This window comes from Aphis gossypii, chromosome 1, assembly GCF_020184175.1.
Source record: "Aphis gossypii isolate Hap1 chromosome 1, ASM2018417v2, whole genome shotgun sequence".
Taxonomy (NCBI): Eukaryota; Metazoa; Arthropoda; class Insecta; order Hemiptera; family Aphididae; genus Aphis; species Aphis gossypii.
Window position 1 is genome coordinate 35072349 of NC_065530.1, and position 22790 is coordinate 35095138.

General features: G+C 26.2%; 2 protein-coding genes and 1 long non-coding RNA gene across 6 annotated transcripts; 2 read left to right on the forward strand and 1 right to left on the reverse strand.

Moving 5' to 3' along the window:
- The first annotated feature begins 2320 nt into the window (after positions 1-2320).
- Positions 2321-4315, forward strand: LOC114126988 (cathepsin B). The gene is made up of 6 exons (XM_027991063.2): positions 2321-2536; positions 2929-3159; positions 3276-3476; positions 3561-3708; positions 3814-3924; positions 4036-4315. Exons 1-6 carry the CDS (start codon positions 2417-2419, stop codon positions 4245-4247), a joined length of 1023 nt encoding a protein of 340 aa, XP_027846864.2. The 5' UTR covers positions 2321-2416; the 3' UTR covers positions 4248-4315.
- Positions 4316-10386: 6071 nt separating this feature from the next.
- On the forward strand, positions 10387-22630 carry LOC126548937 (uncharacterized). 4 transcript variants are annotated; one of them, XM_050197054.1, is made up of 5 exons: positions 10387-10890; positions 11120-11296; positions 11370-11489; positions 12074-12254; positions 22428-22630. In XM_050197054.1, the coding sequence occupies exons 1-5, from the start codon at positions 10748-10750 to the stop codon at positions 22467-22469; spliced, it is 663 nt and encodes a 220-aa protein (XP_050053011.1). In that variant the 5' UTR covers positions 10387-10747; the 3' UTR covers positions 22470-22630. The 4 variants fall into 4 exon arrangements, with proteins under 4 accessions (XP_050053011.1, XP_050053010.1, XP_050053012.1 ...); XM_050197053.1 differs by lacking the exon at positions 22428-22630 and adding an exon at positions 12659-12787; XM_050197055.1 differs by lacking the exons at positions 10387-10890; positions 11120-11296; positions 11370-11489; positions 12074-12254 and adding exons at positions 20176-20653; positions 20887-21063; positions 21137-21256; positions 21841-22022 and having other exon boundaries at positions 22428-22593.
- On the reverse strand, positions 15867-18966 carry LOC126548943 (uncharacterized). The gene is made up of 3 exons (XR_007603063.1): positions 18733-18966; positions 16046-16173; positions 15867-15978 (listed from the first exon to the last, which is right to left on the reverse strand). It is a non-coding gene; the product is annotated as an uncharacterized LOC126548943 (long non-coding RNA).
- Positions 22631-22790: the final 160 nt, after the last annotated feature.

A 22790-nucleotide genomic window follows, 5' to 3' on the forward strand; every position in this document is an offset into this window, starting at 1 on the left:
AACGTAAAATTGTTGATGTTGCACTTTAGTAGTCAACGTCAAAATTGAAAAGAGCAAGGCGTGTATAACGTCCTCATAAGTATTAACAAGAAAAAATTTTTATATTGACTTAATGACATCTACTAATTGTAAAGTAGGTATGAGGTAACTATTATTATTTATTATTGCAGGACTAATGGATACTGATTACGTACTAATTTCTAGTACTACCTATATAGTATCTATATACATGGCAAAATATAATATAGTCGTATTAAAGAATTGTATATCATAGTATGATCTTCTATCAGTAAAGATAATAATTACGTATATAATATCTGTATTGAAATGTTTTTAAATAATAAGTTAAAAAATAATATAACAATTGTATTGAATTAATCCATTAAATTTAATTATTGTTTAAATATTATACAACATTATCACATTATCATTATAAAGCTATTAATTATTCATATCTTAAGTTTCTAATATCGATATTTTGAATGAGTTAATATGGATTTTGTGATTCGTTGTTTAAATAAAGATAACAAAGAAAAAAATTGTTTTGTTTATTTATACAATTAAGTATACATATTATATGGAGTATAAAACTACATTTTCAACATAATTATTTAAAATAGCATTACGAGATAAAATATACCCTATTTATCTATTATACATATTGCATAATGGACAATTCGATAATACAATGTACAGTATCTAGTTATTTTAAATTATTTGTTATTCTAATATATTAGATTAAAACTTAAATTTATTAAGTAATCTTAGAGTAAAATCGTTTATTGTTAAAAATACAGAAGATAATATTTTTGAATTTTTGAGGGTATGATATTTCGATTTTAATGTTATTTAAATTTGTATTCGACTTTCAAATAAAAAAAAAAATGTTGTAAATTTAAGTGATGTTTAAATTGTTTTGAGACAATATTTAGACAAATCAATATGTCATACACTCAAAAATATTATTCTCTGTCGTTTTTGCATTAAGTAATTTTACTCTAAGATTATTCAAAAATATAGAAAACAATGTGTTTTGACTGTGTATAATATTGTTGCACACGGGCCCAGATAAAAAAAATAACAGGGCGCTGACCTCCTCGTTTTTAGTCTTTAATAATAATTGTGATTTAATAATTGTTGAAACACATTTTAAATATTATTACAATATTAGAAAGTTGTGTACAGTTAAATTTATTAAATTTACCCTAGTATATGTACTATTATATACTATATCACTTGCCACTTACCTATAACTTGTAAGTCAGCAATGTTAACTAATAATTACTGGTGACATATTTAGGCATTATGAGTATGTATCCTGAAATGATATTTTATTATTACCCCTTCCCAACGATAAATGTATATACTTATACTTATAACTGATCCGTATTCAATAAAATATATAATATTGAATATATTTTGTAAAAATTAAACAATACAATTAAAATAATTTTAATATTTAACCAAAAGCTACTGAATACAATATTATGTATTATAGAAAAATTAAGAGCGTGCCCTGCTAATACATTAAAAAAATGATTCAATATTCAACATTAAATATGGTAATACAATCTTGAATCTTGTCGGTAGTTAGAAGGGTGGAAAATGATTAATACATTGCCTCACTAAAAAAATACTTACATACCTAAAAGTTATTGATATGTATAATTATAGTATTTTTAGTTATTAACTAGATATTAATTAATACTTAAATATATAGATATTTATTTTCCCCTCTCTAAAATTTGATGTCTGTCCCTTTTAAATGAACCATTGATGTTACAATGTTCATACTATCTGGAATGATGAATAGAAAGCCCATTGTTAATTTTTTACTCTTTATTTTATTATAATGAAATAATATAGATACCCACGAAATAATTTTACCATATTATAATTAAATATTAATGTAGGTATTCTAATAGGTAACAAAAAATATAATATTAAAAACAAAACGCGTATTAAGTTAATCAACTCATCAATATGACAATATTTTACAAAGTAGTGTTATTGTTCTAAACATTTATATCAATTATAAAAGTTAATTTTAGATAATAAAATATCTATTAACGTATTTATATAACAATAGATTTTAGATAAGGTAAAAAAAAACACCGTAATGACCTGATAAATATGAGTGTAAAAAACCAATTATTTAAAAAAATATATTCATAATTTATAATAAAAAGTAAAAACACTTGAAAATATTTTAAAAGATTCTTCTGAGAAAAACTTACGAATAAATAATTATCATTCAATTATTTCATTCGAGTATGAGGGTATGTATGTAATAATGGTATAAATACAGTTTATATTTGAAAAACTAATCCCATTACATTGCAGTTGTATCAGCAGACTGCAACTGCGGATGTTGTAATTCATTTTATTTTTAATACATTTAAAAAAAAAATCAATTATGGCTAGGGTATTAATTTTATTGTCTGTGATTTTGTTCAGTGTCTATATGACAGAACAAGCTTACTTTTTGGAAAAAGATTACATCAACAAAATCAATGAACAAGCAACAACATGGAAGGTAAGTTTTACAACATACATTTTATACAAGTGTGATTCACCCATTTTTTTTTTTTTTTTTTTGTAAAGAATTTATTAAAATTCTAATTTTGGGAATTTTTAAATACACTGAACCATATATTTTCAAATTTGTACTACCTGTAATTTGTACTTTGTATTATTTCTTATTAGGCTATAATATATTAGAATATTTTATTATATTTTAATATTATATCTATTTGTATTAATGTCACAGTAAGAAACAGTATGTTAGATTCTATTGACTGTTATATAATGTTTGTACCTATACCTATAGGCTATAATTATATTTATTCACTTTTAAATTAATGTAGAAAAAAAGTGTTAATATTTTATATTGGTGTTTTTATTTACTTACATTTATATGTACATTAGGCCGGTGTTAATTTCGATCCAAAAACACCAAAGGAACACATCTTAAAACTTTTGGGATCCAAAGGAGTACAAATTCCAAGCAAAGTTAACTACAAAATGTACAAATCAGAAGACGAAAACTACGATAACTTATTGGGCAGAATCCCGAGAAAATTCGATGCAAGGAAAAAATGGAGGAATTGTAAAACTATCGGAGCAATCCGAGATCAAGGAAATTGCGGATCGTGTTGGGTATGTGTGTATATTATATTTAATAAACATTTATTTATTTTACATCATATTATATACACTATAAATTAGTTGGTGAAAAAACTAAAATATTAATTTTCTTATTATTTCTTTGATAGGCATTAGCAACAAGTTCAGCATTTGCTGACCGTTTATGTGTAGCTTCAAATGGAAATTTTAATCAACTTTTATCCGCAGAAGAGTTAACTTTCTGTTGTCATAAGTGTGGTTTTGGATGTAACGGAGGTTACCCAATAAAGGCTTGGGAACGTTTTATGAAACACGGTTTGGTTACCGGAGGAGATTATAAATCAGGAGAGGTAGGGAAATAATTATATTTATAGAAAAGCGCTTATATACATTTGATCGTGTATAGGGTTTATTATTAATTTGTGTATTTTTAGGGTTGTGAACCATACAGAGTACCACCTTGCCCCTACGACGAATTAGGAAACAATACTTGCGCTGGTAAACCGAGGGAACAAAATCATAGATGCACAAGGATATGTTACGGAGATCAAGACCTCGATTATGACGAGGATCACAGATACAGTATGGTTTCTTTAGATAATATTTTATATATAAATCTTAGAATTACCATTCAACTCTATATATTATTATAATATGATTTTAACCAACACAATATTATGATTATAGCAAGAGATTCGTATTACCTTACATACGGCAGTATCCAAAAGGACGTTTTAACTTATGGTCCCATTGAAGCATCTTTTGATGTTTATGACGATTTTCCCAGTTACAAGTCCGGTACCTAAGCTTAATTTACAATTGTAGTGAACTCTTAAATTTAAATAAATTATTGTTTGAATAATTTATTATAGTTTTTAAACTTATTAACATCAATTTAAATACTTTTAGGGGTCTACATTCGATCGGAAAACGCTTCATATTTAGGAGGACATGCCGCGAAATTGATTGGATGGGGTGAAGAATACGGAGTACCATATTGGCTTATGGTTAACTCGTGGAACGCAGATTGGGGTGACAATGGTCTTTTCAAAATCCAACGAGGTACAAACGAATGTGGAATCGACAATTCGACTACTGGTGGTGTACCAGTAACTAATTAAGTGTAACATAAATGATAAATTAAAAAAAAAAAATGATTTAATGTTTAAATAAAACTAGTTTTTGTTTATTTTGAATATTTTATTTTCGACTTCCTTTTACATTGTACCTACCTACGAGCTATGACAGCTACGCAAGTACATTATGACTATAATTGTTAAGACACTATAATAATTAATGGAAAATATCAATAAACGTAAAATAATATATGGAATATAATATACTTAATTATAATTAAGTTAATTATATTTTAGAAACTTAATAGTAATCTAAACTTATAAGTAATAACATTACAAACCTAATTTAATTTCAATAATCATTAGGTACATTTAAAATTTGGTTTTATATGGAGTGACCTACCTGTCAATTTCATGTCGATTTAAATTTATCTGAGAGGGCTGCACGTATGCTCACATTTTCTCTTTCATTGAAATCTAAAATCTTGATTTTTACCTCTACGGTTAGATATTTTTGTTTAGACATCATCGAAAATGCGTAGTTCGGCAAACCGTCAATTGATAATAAACACATACATACGTTGAAGATAAAATTTATAACTAACTCGCGTTTCATCGTGGTATCGTAAAAATTTGATAAGATGACTACATATACATTTAATAATAATTTAAGATTTCTCTACTTTGGATATTTCACAGTTCATGGAGTATTTTTCTAAACAATTGGGAAAATTATTTATATTTTTACCGTCATATTTGGAGTACCCTGTGCCCACCACTTATACGTTTAATATGTTTAATTTTTCCTATAGACATATAAAACAATTAGATAGAGGATTGAAGTCAGCAGCCATGTGCTAACATGGACAAATTTTACTATGAAAATAAATTCGTTATTTTTATTGTTATCATTTTATCAATATAGCTATCCATTGAGTTATTTTGTTAACATTACCCTATTGGCATATGTCCGCACGACTTCAACGTTTATAAGGGAATGTAATACACAGTCCGCTATTTAGTTGTTTTATATGTTTAATATTTTTCCTATACGGCCAAAAACACTTGACAGGACCAAAAAATCTGATTAGGTTAGACACAGAGATGGCCATTTTTGTAAGTTTATCTGTACCAGCGCTTATTCTAATGGGCAGTTTAGTAGGCAGTAGGACCCTAAATTGGGTAGTAGGAAGAATAAAAAGGGCATTTGACTTTATGAATATGGGCACCTTACAAAAATATAATTTTCCTTACATAAAATAATCGAATTACTACAGAATATTTTAAATTAGTATAATTTTTAAACCCAACCTTTAGTTGGTAAATAATATAGTTATGTAAGGGTATGACAATCTTTGGTACTTTGATGATTGATTAATCTATGTGAAATATAGAAATACGAATTACGATTTGGTACTATCTATGTTATCGGCTAAGCTTATCGAAATAACATTGTAGACCATTTTTTAAAAATATTTTTCCACTCTAAGAAAATATTAATATATAATTTTAAGTAAATAATTAACAATTGAGTATTAGGTATATTCCAAATAAATTTCATAAAACAAACTTTTCACTGTGTTTGGGCAGTAGGTAAAAATCTGTAGAATAAGCCCTGGTATTAATATGGTTTTTCACCCACGGCATTCCCAAGATACCCTACACTTTCCTTAGAACATACGCTAATGATACCCTAATCTCAGCGACACATCAAGATTCATCAACCGCTTGTAGGATGGTCAAAACTCACCTAAATATGATTAACTTATGGACAAAAAGGTGGAAAATAAAAATTAATGAAAACAAGTCTACTCATGTAACTTTTACAATGCGCAAGTACATTTGCCCACCTGTCACGATTAACAATAAAGTAATTCCCTCGTCAGATGAAGTAAAATACCAAGGGTTAATACTAAACAAACGCCTTAACTGGAGCTCATACCTAAAACAGAAACGAAAACCAGTGAAGTCTAGACTACATCTTCTGAGACCCCTATTAAAATCTAAACTTTCTTTAACGAATAAACTTACGATATACAAATCAATAATTCATCCGGCTTAGGTATACAGCATTCAACTATGGAGGACAGCAAAGCCATCAAACGCCAAAACCTTGTAAGCCTTCCAATCCATATGCCTTAGCGTTATAACCTCTAATCCTTGATACGTAACCAACAAAAGCCTTCACAAAGACCTAAATATATCAACTCTTAACGACCTAGCCACATCTTATTACATGAAATTTCACTCAAAACTCCGTGCTCATTCAAATCCACTAATCAAAACTCTATCTTCAGCCTCACTCATTACTAGAAGATTAAAAAGGTATAACCAAACCTGTTCAAAGCTAAAAAAAAAAAAATATTGATATGTAAATAAATAAAAAAAAAAACCTAATTTCTTGTCAGGTAGCACTGCTGGGAGCCTTCCTATTCTGTAATTAATGTTATTTTTATGTCACCATACTTACTTATTGTTCGTATAGATTGTAAATATACTTTTAACCAATAATAAAAAAAAAAAACATAAAAAAGTTTGATAATATATCATTTCACACTCAAATATTTAAATATTTTATGTAGGTAAACACAGAAAATTGAAACTACTGAATATATATTTTGGTATGATATATTCAGATTATATTGATATGCGTAATGCGTTAACAACTTTCATAAATCTATTATACAGTTTACGCGCATTATGATAATTATTAATCTATTTAATTATTACAATGTGAATAAGATGCATCAAAACAATTATCACTATCACAAAAATAAAATTAAAAAATAATATAAAATTGCATATATTGTACGGAATTAATCCATAAGCAAATTAGGAACTGTTAAGTTATTCAAAATCTTTGAAGATTAATATAGGTACTGAGAAGCTTTATATTATACCAATACCTAATATATTTTTCTTCGTAAAAAAACGCAACCTACCTTAGAAATATTTAAATAAAAAAATACACGTGTTTAATATAAGTAGGTATCTAATATATTGAAGTAAAATTTTTGTTTTTTACTTACAACCTAGGTTCACACCTTAGGTGCAATAATCTACATGGTATTTAACAGTACGACATTTTTATGTATTAATATAATAATAGTAGTATTAATTTAGTAGCCAGTAGGATACTAAATAGTAGTAGAACACTGTAGGTAAATGGATTTTATTATTTTATGATTATTATTTATTAGGTAAAAGTATAACTAACAGATGATGTTTGAGTTTTCCAATTTTATATAAGATTCAACATACGTTATTCTTACAGAGATTAGAGTATATAATGATTTTAATATAGTAGTACCTATTCACATTTTTTTATGAAAAATAACATAGGACAGTAAATTTGTTTATAAGTCTATGAACAATAATTATAATTTCTAAATAAGTTAAGTAACAGACCTATTATAAATAATTATAATTTACATAAATTTAAAGTTCTGGCCTAAAAGTTAAAATTGTGTTTGGCCATATGTATTGGTTGAATGAGCGTTTGTTGGTTTTTTATTATTATTATAATATCGCGCGTACATGGCAACGACCACCTATACTTATTAATGCATTCTACACTTCTTTATCAGTTAGTATTGTTATTACTGTTTAGATTTTAATGATCAGAAATTCTCAATATTATAGTTAAAATTGTATTTAATGTCTATTGAATAGATATTGGAACTATGCAAGTCGATACGAGAATCAAATGCATGATACACAGGTAAAATGATTTTATTGAAAAAACCTACAAACGCATTAATTGGTTTAAATAATATTATTTAGGTAAAACAATAAAATGTCGACAAACATTTTCTAACTATTAGTTTTAAATATTAAAATCTAATTTAAAGTTTAATACCATAATATTTGCATATAACTACTTATCGAGTAAATAAAATACGTGAATTTTGTAATAATATTTAATGAAGGAAATTAAATCTTTAAGAATATAAATTATCATTTTAAAATTAATATGTTTTCAATTTGTCTAAATTATCTCAATCGTAAAAAAACTACTTACAGTAAATAATATTTTATTTTCTTTGCTGTCATAAGTGATAATTTCACATATTTATACATAAAAAATAGTACGTTTTAAATAAAATAGTTTGAATACCATTACTTTTTGAAAATGAGTACTTAGGTACATTTCTCTAAAATGTCATTAAATTTGTAAAAATATATTGTTTGGCACTGGCAAGTTTTAATTCTAATAAATAATCATGCAATAAATAACACAATTGTATACTAAATTTGTTTGTTCTGGCCTAACAGTTATACGTGCATAGCAACGGCAATCAACTTATTTATGTATTCTATACTTTTCTGTCGGTATTGTTATTTTTTATATAGGCGAAGAACTCTCGCAGCCGGTATTGAGATCGCGTACGAAAATTAATTAGCTTATAAAAGAAATATTCTTTGTCCTCCGTAAACAACCATCAACAACCAGACCAATTTCATGAAAAAGCTGAATTATTCAACTCGCACCGGAAAAATGGTCAAAGTGTTGTACTATGGACGCGACTACAGCCACTACTGTCTAACCAAAAATAACAATGTAAATGTGTTGTGCATGTATTTCGTGACTAATAAAAGGTAAAAATATTCTTAATAGAAATACAAAATTATTTTCGGGAAAACATGAAATGGGTTCTTTTCGGGAAACCAAAATGTCGAAAAAAAAATTACTCAGCAAAATCGAAAAAAAGCCAAAATATTTTAATTTATACAGAATAATCTAACACTTATATAACAAACATTTGTTGAAAATTTATATTACTTACTGTGATTCGTTTTTAGTTACAAACATATAAAAAATTGATATTTTTTTCAAACTGTATAATGTAGCAAGGATATTATTCTATTCACTATGATATCGGAAACTATCCCCGACGTTTAAAATTGAAGCATTATTTTGACACAGACAGCATATTAGTATACTAACACAAAAAAAGACACAAACACACATCATTGTAAAATCAATACATTCATCACTTCATTCAGAATCATTAATTCAGAAAGCTATGCAAGATATATATTTTTTTTTCTATGTTTCTACTATCTACATTTACTTGGTATCAATAAAGTACAATAAATGACTAAAAACGTCTGTTTACGACAATTGATAAGACAAAAATGTTAAGCTCCCCATGGATGTGACAAAATATATATCGCGTTTATAATAACATAAATTTAATGTTCTGGCCTAACAGTTAAAATTGTATTTGGCAATGTTTATTGGCTGAATGAGCGTTTGTCGGGTTATTATTATTATTATTATAATAATATCGTGCGTGCATAGCAACGGCCACCTACTTATTTATGTATTCTACACTTTGTAACAGTATTGTTACTACTGTTTAGATTTGAATGATCAGAAATTCTCAATATTGAAAATCAACTTTTATTTAATATCCATTGAATAGATACGGAAACTCTGCAAGTCGATACGAGAATCAAATGCATGATACACAGGTAAAATGATGTTATTGAAAAAACCTATAAACACATTTATTAGTCTACATAACTTTTAGGTAAAACAATAAAATGTCGACAAAGAACTAATCTTTACTACTTTTAAATCAAATTAAAATTTAATATCATAATTTTTGCATCTGACTATCGAAGACATACAATAAGTGAAAACTCGACGCCTCTGACTCCTCTGGATCTTAGTCCTAGAATGATAACTTTTAATGAAGGGAACTACATTTTTAAGAATATCAATTATAATTTTACAATTTGTTATGTATAAGTCTTAATTATTTCAGTCTTAAAAAAACTACATATAGTAAATACTATTTTATTTTATTTGCTGTCAGAAGTGAAAATTTCACATATTTACATAACCAATTGTTGGTTTTAAATAAAATAGTTTGATTATGTTTACTTTAAAATTGAGTATTGATATAGTTATATTAGTCTAAAATGTCATTAATTTTGCAAAAATATATTCTTTGGTACTGGCCAGATTTAGTATTTTATATTTTCAATATTATATTCATAGATAAATACTATTTATAATTAATATTTTGTATGTTTAATAACATTATTTATTATGGCTATTATCATGGTTATTTTTTATTATTTATGTTGAATTTAAATAATGATAAATAATCATGCATATATAAATTGCACAATTGTATATTTATTTAGTTTGTCTTATTATTAAATATTCTTTAATCTTGTAATCCTCCTCCCACGGGATCCACCTTGTCGTGGTGGAGGAGCTTGCGGGCCTTTAACTAGGTCTTACCAAGCGGTCCCAACCTCGGTACTGACCTTAAGTGGTTGGTATCGGAGCTTCCTCTGGCCTTGGCTGGCTGGAGGTGGCAGGTCGGAGGCAACCTACTCGCGATGAGCAAATGCCCTAAGGGAAGGAAAACCCTGACAAAAAACCCCTCAACTCCCAACTCGTCAAGGGGGTCACTTGGCACGGAGGTAGTTACGTGTCAACGAGGATCCTGCAGATACCTGGCGCCCTCTGCAGTACACAGCCTTCCCCGTGGTACGCTGCTCTGCCACGGGGTGACCACCCCTTCATGCCCACTCGTGGGAACTATATGGAAACTAAAAAGAAACCAGGACCACCAACTGGCCAATTGGTGGACGGGAGCCAACCCGTTAAATTGGACGGCCTGGCAGACGCCGTAAAGTCTGCGACCAAGGATCGAATTTCTAATCGGTAATTTTTAAAATAAAACTAAAACTAGTGCATTATATTAATCAATAATATTTTTGAATTAAAATTCACGTTAATGTTTTATAAGACAATTAAACAACTTAGACTCTCTAGAGAATAACATAACATAATACACATTTCAATGACACTACTGACGAATTGCATTTTTTTTTTAAAAACTTATATTGCTTGTAATAAAAGTTAAGAAATCTGTCTGTTAATTCCAATATAGTACTCAACCTGCTCAATCGTCTATCAACAATCAGACCAATTTCGTAAACAAGCCGAATTATTCATCTCGCGCCGGTAAAATGGTCAAAGTGTTGTATGGACGCGACTACAGCCACTACGGCCTAACCAGAAATAATAATGTTACACTGTTATGCACGTACTTCGCGACTAATAAAAGGTACATATTTTTATACCTTAGAAATACATCAATTTTGAAGTTTTAAATTTGACATATTATTATGTTTTTATAGGGATCGTAGATTCCCTAATAGATTCAAACCAAATCAAAATGAAACCTCGAGTAATGACTTCCATTCAGATAAACGTAAATTATGTACTACTACACCTATTCAAAATGAACAGATTAAAATGTAAGTGATATTATTAGTTTCTTTTAAAAATTCATTAAACCAGCATTATAAATTTTGAAAATATGCTAAAATTATTGCATCGTAATATAAAAAATAATACTTTTTCAAACAAGAATTTTCAATTCAACATTTTAATATATTAATTATTAATATAAATATATAGACCAAGGATGGCAAACATTTTGAACACTACGTGCTAAAAGTTTTTTCATTTCTAGAGTGTCATTTTGAAAAATATTATAGAATTTATATTAAATAAACAATATATGATCAAAATATTTTTATCTATTATACATTTATATATTAATTTTTCGCGTGACACCTCGGGAACGCATGCCATGGATTTACTATTCCATCCCTGATGCATAATTATGGACAATGATTATTGTTTACTCTATGCTATTAATTACTTATTACAAATAAATATGCTAATAAACAAAAATGTATAAATTCACACTGATTATATTATATTAGGTATTATACATATTGTACTATAACGAAAGATAATCAAAAAATAAATTTGAAATTTAGAACAGCATTCTGGAATAAATTTATTAATGGAGGTTTTTTTTTTTTTGTTACAGACAACCATATGAGAAAAAACCAAATAAAATCAATGCGGTTCTCGAAGGTCTAGGTTTTGTGTGCAATAATGATAAAAACATATTTACAGATCGTGCATCACAAATTCACTGTTATAATATCAATAAACAGTATAATACCGGATACGGCAAAAAAACTTATACTTCACCTGCAAAGTCAAAAGTAAATATATTTTTACTTATTTAATAAAATATTTAAGTGACTAGAGAAAACATAATTTCACATTAATCGCAAGTTTCAAATTAATTATGAATAAAATATTTAGATTAGTGATAGAAGAATTAAGAGTAATAGGTGTTAAATACTTTTTAACTAAATTAAAGCAATTTTAATTAAAATAAAAAACTAATAGTATAAGACAAAACTAATATTTTTAAATTTGAGTCATTTAGTTATGCAGCTTGTTTATGTTAATACTACATTTATAAGTTTATAGTTTCACTGATGTAATGTTTTAAATAATAAACCATAATGCAATAGTATCTCATCAATATTATTATAACTGTAACATTTATTTTTAAATTTAAACATATTTTTAACTACAATAATTTTAAACATTATTTTAGATTCCAGTTCTTCAAAAACCTTTCGCTAAAGTAAAGAGCTGAATTCTGTTACAGCATTTTTTGGAGATTTTCACTGGAATGCCTAGTAACTGATAGTTAGGTTTTATTTTTTTTAATAATTAATTTGTTTTTTTTTTTTTTTTGTTCAAAATTATTACCTTTTATTTCTGAATTTTATTTTTTATTTTTTATCGTTTATTTTATTATATAAAAAGAAAAAAAATGATAAAAGTTTTTATTTTATAATTAAGTTATATAACTATGTTTAAATTGTATGTTTATGTTTTATTTATCAATACGTTTTCGAAATTTTGTAATTATTTATATATTATATTATGTATAATATTATAAGCCAGTTGGCTACTTCATGAATACCATTCATGGTTTATTTATAATTTTATTTTATTATTTTTTTTTTTTTGGATAATTTAGTTTTTTTTTTTTTGCTGTTGAAATTTATAATTTTTTATTTCTTATTTTGATTTTTTATCGTGTATTTAAGTATATAAGGAAAGAAGAAATTTTCATTTTTTTTATATAATTAATTTTTAATTTTTGCCGTTGAAATTTGTAATATTTTATTTCTGATTTTAATTTAGACCCGAACGAAGTGATGAATGTGTTGATTTTGAATTGTGTATTTTAGTACATAAGGAGAAAAAAATGTTATCATGTTATACATATAACGAGTTTATACTCAGTGATATTAAATTGAATTAAATAAAACAGATATATTGTATGAATTAAGTGTAAATTTTTATTAACTAAGATTTATCTGAGTTTGGATAACTTTAATTTAAAAATGTGTGGTTTTGGGGTGATATTATTTTGATTTTTTAATACACACTACACATTGATGCAAAGCACAATAGTCTATAAGACATATGATGTTATACGAAAAAAGATCGACTTATTTAGTTGTTCTATTTCCTTTTTCACGTGCACCTATCAATTCATAAGCATAGTTGAATGTATTAATATTTACAATAAGAATAATCAAATCCAGTATCCACTCTGTTCATTTTCTAGTGTGCGTCTTAGAGTTTGCACACATAAAATTATACATATTATTGTTTAGAATGGTCCAGACTACAAACCCCACACTGATTCAAATACAAATAAAAAGTAAAAAACCGATTAAATATAACTGAAACTCCAATACATGGCTTAAAATCATCTGAAACTGAAGTACCTAACTTATAGATTGAAAAAAAAACAAAATATATTCAAATTATAACTATATGTAATTAATGTAATTGTAGTCGATGATAATATAGGAGTAACCTATATAATCGACCTTAATCTATACATATTATGTAAGTAAAATTTGAGTTTAAACTAAGATTTATTTCCATTATGAAAGTATTTAAAAAATATTACTCTCTGCGTTTCCAAAATAGAATAAGTCTGTTTAGACAGGTTGAAATACCTTTCATTTCTCCGAGACTTTATTAAAAGTGGTGTCTACGTGGGCTAGGGTGTGGTGTAATATTTTATATCTGCAATCTAAGTTCCTATTATATTTAAAATGTTTGTTATTGTTATTGCTTTTAAGGTATGTTATGCTCAAGATTCAAAATTTTATGAGTATGATGAAAAGTATGATAATTTTTTCCTATATTTTATTTAATACGTCTATACGATTGGCAATATAGACTCTAGGGGAAGGGGGTTATTTATAATTAGGTGTTATTCTTAATAACATTAAACATTAAACATTATTTTCGATTTTTGTTGGAAATATTCTGACACATATAAATGTGGAAATTTTTATAAGCCTATGGTTTTAATATTTTATTGTTTATCAATGTAAATTTACAATAAAATATGTTGGTAAAGAAACAACTAATTTTCAAAAAAAAAAAAAGTGTAATCCGTTAAATATTTTATCATATTTTGATATATTAATTAAAAAATCTAATAAAATATATAAATTTTTATTTATATAATAATTTAAAACTTGAATAAAAACATTAAAATTTGTTTCTTATATTATTTTTCTAGTGATGTAGAAACATTTAAGTCTACAAATGAAAAATTATCGCCAGATTCTTTTGAAATTATCAGTTTTAGGTAGAAGATTAAACTGAAAGGTGTTTCAAGTTAAAAAAGGATATTGTTAGGAGACATGGCTTGGTATTACACAAACATTAGTATTTAAGTTATTTATTATTATTAAAATATTTGTGTAGTAACTACTTTGAAACGTCCTATGATATATGTGATATAAAAAATTATAGTGATTGCTGCAAAAGTATACTAAAACATTGAGTACTTTCTGTTTAAAGTTGTTATATAACTAATATAGGTTAAAATGGAATTTAAACTATAGTGTTAATTATAACTTTATAATATGCCTTGCAATATTTAAAGGTTACACAGATTATTACAGATTTAATTAAATTAAAAGTTGAGTTCATATATTTTTCTTATTGTGCATTGACACTAGTATTATTTAAATATTCCAGCTTTTATGTGCAGAACTGATTATTGCAATACCGCATTTACACAGTCAAGGCACAATGTACAAGTATTACTTTGTCTTTTAACATATCGTTTAATATTTTTAAGTATATGTGTTTATAACATTTATCCAATATACTATTTACCATTTTTCAGTTTTAAAATAATTAAAAAATAAAAATAATTTTACATTCATCTACACAGATCTACAATCCACAGTTTACCTATACACTACCTAATATACTACCTCACAAATCCTTTAAAAATATTTTCCTAATGAATAGAAAGTAACAAATTAGAATTTAAATAATTAATAGAATGAAGAAAAGGTGAAAAAGTTTCAATTTTAAAAAACCTCACGGTTATGATGTCTTAAAACAATAGGTATCTAATTAAATGGTATTTCTCGAGGTTTGGTTTTTCTTGTTTAGAATATAAATTAAATTCAACAATCAGAATTTAATATTATTACATTATTTTTATTTATAAATGCCCTAAATATCCTAATATGTAGAGTTCTGTGGTAATAATTAATAAATACTTTTTTTTTTTAATAAAGACTAGAAAAAAATTATTTTTTTCTAACATTTTTTAAATGTATGAACTATGGATTTTATTTGTGTATATAGAGATTTAAAACCAGAAAATAAATTATTAGACCAAGAAAGTCAATTAAAACTGACTGTATTGGGTTTATATAAAGAACATATTCAAGGAGATAATGATGTTACTCATACATTTTATTAAACATTTATTTAATATCATTAATTTATGATATCATGGCACCAGAAATATTGACGGAAAACCTGCCGATTGGTGGTCTCTTGGAGCTTTCAAGTTTGACATGTTAACATGAACTGTAAATAATATTGTTAGACATAGTTATGAGTATTACAATTTTAATCTGTTTATATTTATGTTTACCTTCAAGCCACCTTTTAGAGCTGATAGTACTGATAGTAGAGAAGACACTATTGAGAACATACTTGGTAAAGATCTTGAAATACCACTGTGTGCATCCCCAAAGGTATAGTAATCTCCTAAGAAAATTACTGGAAGTAAGTAAAAAACAAACTTGTTATAATTTGATTCAAGATATGTTTGTACAATACAAACTTTATTACAAATTTTAAATATATATATAGATACGAAAAGCAATATTAAATGGGAATTTTAAAATATAATTATCTTGTAGATGGTATTAAAATATTTTATAATACATTTTTTATTGTTAATTATTATGTAAATTAATTGTAATTAAGTTAACATTATTTTTCGAATTGACAGAGACAAGTTAGCTATAGATTAGGATCGGGCTTAAATGAAGGTGAAGACATAAAAGATAAATGATCATTGCTTCTTACAAAAAATTGACTGGAACGATATTATCAACCATACCCTAAAAACTAAGAAAATAAACTAAAATCATAAAAAATAATCTAAAAATGCATATAATGTTAATTTCGCCAACAAATTCAATAATCCACATGATATTTTAGTGTACGATATATTTGATGTATTTATATTATAATAATAGTAGTATTAATTTAGTAGCCAGTAGGATACTAAATAGTAGTAGAACACTGTAGGTAAATGGATTTTATAATTTTATGATTATTATTTATTAGGTAAAAGTATAACTAACAGATGATGCTTAAGATTTCCAATTTTATACAAGGTTCCTTATAAATTATTCTTACAGCGATTGGAGTATATAATGTGTTTAATATAGTAGTACCTATTCACATTTTTTTATGAAAAATAACATAGGACAGTAAATTTGTTTATAAGTCTATGAACAATAATTATAATTTCTACCTAAGTTAAGTAACAGACCTATTATAAATAATTATAATTTACATAAATTTAAAGTTCTGGCCTAAAAGTTAAAATTGTGTTTGGCAATATGTATTGGTTGAATGAGCGTTTGTCGGGTTTTTATTATTATTATAATATCGCGCGTACATAGCAACGGCCACCTATACTTATTAATGTATTCTACACTTTTTTATCAGTTAGTATTGTTATTACTGTTTAGATTTTAATGATCAGAAATTCTCAATATTATAGTTAAAATTTTATTTAATGTCTATTGAATAGATATTGGAACTATCCAAGTCGATACGAGAATCAAATGCATGATACACAGGTAAAATGATTTTATTGAAAAAACCTACAAACGCATTAATTGGTTTAAATAATATTATGTAGGTAAAACAATAAAATGTCGACAAGCGTTTTTTAACTATTAGTTTTTAATATTTAAATCTAATTTAAAGTTTAATACTATAATATTTGCATACAACTACTTATCGAGTAAATAAAATAAAGTGAATTTTGTTATAATATTTAATGAAGGAAATTAAATTTTAAAGAATATAAATTATCATTTTAAAATTAGTTATCAATTTGTCTAAATTACGAGTATCTCAGTCTTAAAAAGCTACCTATAATAATATATTATTTTCTATGCCGTCATAAGTGATAATTTCACATATTCACATCACCAATAGTCCATTTTAAATAAAATAGTTTGAATACCATTATTTTGAAATTGAGTACTTAGGTACAATTGTCTAAAATGTCATTAAATTTGTAAAAATATATTCTTCGGTACTGGCAAGTTTTAATTCTAATAAATAATCATGCAATAAATAACACATTTGTATACTAAATTTGTTTGTTTTATAATTAAATATTCCTAAATCTTGCTATATTATTAATAATAATTTAGTACAGAAAAGTTGTATATAATTTTAAGTAGGTATATAAAAAAATCAATACCTATTACTAATTGATAATAATAGTAGGTACTTTACTTTATAACTTATGAAAAGTTTCAAAATATAATATCAAAAATTAAAAATTGAATCAGTTTAATTTATTTTTAAATCTTTTTTCTTATTTTATTTTATTTTTTATTCAAATAATTCAATTTACGCTATTATCAGTTATAGGTAATCATAATAATACCAGCCGCTAGAAATTAAAATAAAAAACGTCTGTTAACGCTAAAAGATAAGATAAAAACGTTTAAGCCCCCGAGGATGTGAAAAAAATATGTATATTTATAATAACATAAATTTAATGTTCTGGCCTAACAGTTATACGTGCATAGCAACGATAGCACAATCAACTTATTTATGTATTCTATACTTTTCTGTCGGTATTGTTATTTTTCATATAGGCGAAGAACTCTCGCAGCCGGTATTGAGATCGCGTACGAAAATTAGCTTATAAAAGAAATATTCTTTGTCTTCCGTAAACAACCATCAACAATCAGACCAATTTCATGAAAAAGCTGAATTATTCAACTCGCACTGGACAAATGGTCAAAGTGTTGTACTATGGACGCGACTACAGCCACTACTGTCTAACCAAAAATAACAATGTAAATGTGTTGTGCATGTATTTCGTGACTAATAAAAGGTAAAAATATTCTTAATAGAAATACAAAATTATTTTCGGGAAAACATGAAATGGGTTCTTTTTGGGAAACCAAAATGTCGAAAAAAAAATTACTCAGCAAAATCGAAAAAAAGCCAAAATATTTTAATTTATACAGATAACACTTATATAACAAACATTTGGTGAAAATTTATATTATTTACTGTAATTCGTTTTAAGTTACAAACATATAAAAAATTGATCTTTTTTTCAAACTGTATAATGTAGCAAGGATATTATTCTATTCACTATGATATCGGAAACTACCCCCGACGTTTAAAATTGAAGCATTATTTTGACACAGACAGCATATTAGTATACTAACACAAAAAAAGACACAAACACACATCATTGTAAAATCAATACATTCATCACTTCATTCAGAATCAATTATTCAGAAAGCTATGCAAGATATATATATTTTTTTTTATGTTTCTACTATCTACATTTACTTGGTATCAATAAAGTACAATAAATGACTAAAAACGTCTGTTTACGCCAATTGATAAGACAAAAATGTTCAGCTCCCCATGGATGTGACAAAATATATATCGTATTTATAATAACATAAATTTAATGTTCTGGCCTAACAGTTAAAATTGTGTTTGGCAATATTTATTGGCTGAATGAGCGTTTGTCGGGTTATTATTATTATTATTATTATTATATCGTGCGTGCATAGCAACGGCAACCTACTTATTTATGTATTCTACACTTTGTAACAGTATTTTACTACTGTTTAGATTTGGATGATCAGAAATTCTCAATATTAAAGTTCAAATTTTATTTAATATCCATTGAATAGATACGGAAACTCTGCAAGTCGATACGAGAATCAAATGCATGATACACAGGTAAAATGATATATACTACTACTTACTGAAAAAACCTATAGACACATTTATTGGTCTACATAACATTTAGGTAAAAACAATAAAATGTCGACAAAGATTTTAACTACTAGTCTTTAATATTTAAATCAAATTTAAAATTTAATATCATAATTTTTGCATCTGACTATCGAAGACATACAATAAGTGAAATGGGTCTCGACGCCTATCTGGATCCTTAGTCTGTCCTAGAATGATAACTTTTAATGAAGGGAACTACATTTTTAAGAATATCAATTATAATTTTACAATTTGTTATGTATAAGTCTTAATTATTTCAGTCTTAAAAAAACTACATATAGTAAATACTATTTTATTTTATTTGCTGTCAGAAGTGAAAATTTCACATATTTACATAACCAATTGTTGGTTTTAAATAAAATAGTTTGATTATGTTTACTTTAAAATTGAGTACTTATATAGTTATATTAGTCTAAAATGTCATTAATTTTGCAAAAATATATTCTTTGGTACTGGCCAGTTTTAGTATTTTATATTTTTAATATTATATTCATAGATAAATACTATTTATAATTAATATTTTGTATGTTTAATAACATTATTTATTATGGCTATTATCATGGTTATTTTTTATTATTTATGTTGAATTTAAATAATGATAAATAATCATGCATATAAATTGCACAGTTGTATATTTATTTAGTTTGTCTTATTATTAAATATTCTTTATAATTTTGTAATCCTCCTCCCACGGGACCCACCTTGTCGTGGTGGAGGAGCTTGCGGGCCTTTAACTAGGTCTTACCAAGCGGTCCCAACCTCGGTACTGACCTTAAGTGGTTGGTATCGGAGCTTCCTCTGGTCTTGGCTGGCTGGAGGTGGCAGGTCGGAGGCAACCTACTCGCGATGAGCAAATGCCCTAAGGGAAGGAAAACCCTGACAAAAAACCCCTCAACTCCCAACTCGTCAAGGGGGTCACTTGGCACGGAGGTAGTTACGTGTCAACGAGGATCCTGCAGATACCTGGCGCCCTCTGCAGTACACAGCCTTCCCCGTGGTACGCTGCTCTGCCACGGGGTGACCACCCCTTCATGCTCACTCGTGGGAACTATATGGAAACTAAAAAGAAACCAGGACCACCAACTGGCCAATTGGTGGACGGGAGCCAACCCGTTAAATTGGACGGCCTGGCAGACGCCGTAAAGTCTGCGACGAAGGATCGAATGTCTAATCGGTAATTTTTAAAATAAAACTAAAACTAGGTATTGCATTATATTAATTAATAATGTTTTTGAATTAAAATTCACGTTAATGTTTTATAAGACAATTAAACAACTTAGACTCTCTAGAGAATAACATAACATAATACACACTTCAATGACACTACTGACGAATTGCATTTTTTTTTTAAAAACTTATATTGCTTGTAATAAAAGTTAAGAAATCTGTCTGTTAATTCCAATATAGTACTCAACCTGCTCAATCGTCTATCAACAATCAGACCAATTTCGTAAACAAGCCGAATTATTCATCTCGCGCCGGTAAAATGGTCAAAGTGTTGTATGGACGCGACTACAGCCACTACGGCCTAACCAGAAATAATAATGTTACACTGTTATGCACGTACTTCGCGACTAATAAAAGGTACATATTTTTATACCTTAGAAATACATCAATTTTGAAGTTTTAAATTTGACATATTATTATGTTTTTATAGGGATCGTAGATTCCCTAATAGATTCAAACCAAATCAAAATGAAACCTCGAGTAATGACTTCCATTCAGATAAACGTAAATTATGTACTACTACACCTATTCAAAATGAACAGATTAAAATGTAAGTGATATTATTAGTTTCTTTTAAAAATTCATTAAACCAGCATTATAAATTTTGAAAATATGCTAAAATTATTGCATCGTAATATAAAAAATAATACTTTTTCAAACAAGAATTTTCAATTCAACATTTTAATATATTAATTATTAATATAAATATATAGACCAAGGATGGCAAACATTTTGAACACTACGTGCTAAAAGTTTTTTTCATTTCTAGAGTGTCATTTTGAAAAATATTATAGAATTTATATTAAATAAACAATATATGATCAAAATATTTTTATCTATTATACATTTATATATTAATTTTTCGCGTGACACCTCGGGAACGCATGCCATGGATTTACTATTCAATCCCTGATGCATAATTATGGACAATGATTATTGTTTACTCTATGCTATTAATTACTTATTACAAATAAATATGCTAATAAACAAAAATGTATAAATTCACACTGATTTATTATATTAGGTATTATACATATTGTACTATAACGAAAGATAATCAAAAAATAAATTTGAAATTTAGAACAGCATTCTGGAATAAATTTATTAATGGAGGTTTTTTTTTTTTTGTTACAGACAACCATATGAGAAAAAACCAAATAAAATCAATGCGGTTCTCGAAGGTCTAGGTTTTGTGTGCAATAATGATAAAAACATATTTACAGATCGTGCATCACAAATTCACTGTTATAATATCAATAAACAGTATAATATACGGATACGGCAAAAAAACTTATACTTCACCTGCAAAGTCAAAAGTAAATATATTTTTACTTATTTAATAAAATATTTAAGTGACTAGAGAAAACATAATTTCACATTAATCGCAAGTTTCAAATTAATTATGAATAAAATATTTAGATTAGTGATAGAAGAATTAAGAGTAATAGGTGTTAAATACTTTTTAACTAAATTAAAGCAATTTTAATTAAAATAAAAAACTAATAGTATAAGACAAAACTAATATTTTTAAATTTGAGTCATTTAGTTATGCAGCTTGTTTATGTTAATACTACATTTATAAGTTTATAGTTTCACTGATGTAATGTTTTAAATAATAAACCATAATGCAATAGTATCTCATCAATATTATTATAACTGTAACATTTATTTTTAAATTTAAACATATTTTTAACTAACAATAATTTTAAACATTATTTTAGATTCCAGTTCTTCAAAAACCTTTCGCTAAAGTAAAGAGCTGAATTCTGTTACAGCATTTTTTGGAGATTTTCACTGGAATGCCTAGTAACTGATAGTTAGGTTTTATTTTTTTTAATAATTAATTTGTTTTTTTTTTTTTTTTTTGTTCAAAATTATTACCTTTTATTTCTGAATTTTATTTTTTTATTTTTTATCGTGTATTTTATTATATAAAAAGAAAATAATGATAAAAGTTCCAATTTTATAATTAAGTTATTTTACTATGTTTAAATTGTATGTTCATGTTTTATTTTTTAATACGTTTTCGAAATTTTATAATTATTTATATATTATATTATGTATAATATTATAAGCCAGTTGGC

What these genes read in the sequence shown, in the direction of transcription:
- LOC114126988 (XM_027991063.2), top strand. Translation starts at nt 2,417, where the DNA reads ATGGCTAGGGTATTAATTTTATTGTCTGTGATTTTGTTCAGTGTCTAT. An exon ending in GAGATTATAAATCAGGAGAG is followed by an intron (nt 3,477 to 3,560) that starts GTAGGGAAATAA and finishes GTGTATTTTTAG; the next exon opens with GGTTGTGAACCATACAGAGT. An exon ending in TGACGAGGATCACAGATACA is followed by an intron (nt 3,709 to 3,813) that starts GTATGGTTTCTT and finishes TTATGATTATAG; the next exon opens with CAAGAGATTCGTATTACCTT.
- LOC126548937 (XM_050197052.1), top strand. Translation starts at nt 20,511, where the DNA reads ATGCTCACTCGTGGGAACTATATGGAAACTAAAAAGAAACCAGGACCA. An exon ending in AAGGATCGAATGTCTAATCG is followed by an intron (nt 20,654 to 20,886) that starts GTAATTTTTAAA and finishes ATTCCAATATAG; the next exon opens with TACTCAACCTGCTCAATCGT. An exon ending in TACTTCGCGACTAATAAAAG is followed by an intron (nt 21,064 to 21,136) that starts GTACATATTTTT and finishes ATGTTTTTATAG; the next exon opens with GGATCGTAGATTCCCTAATA.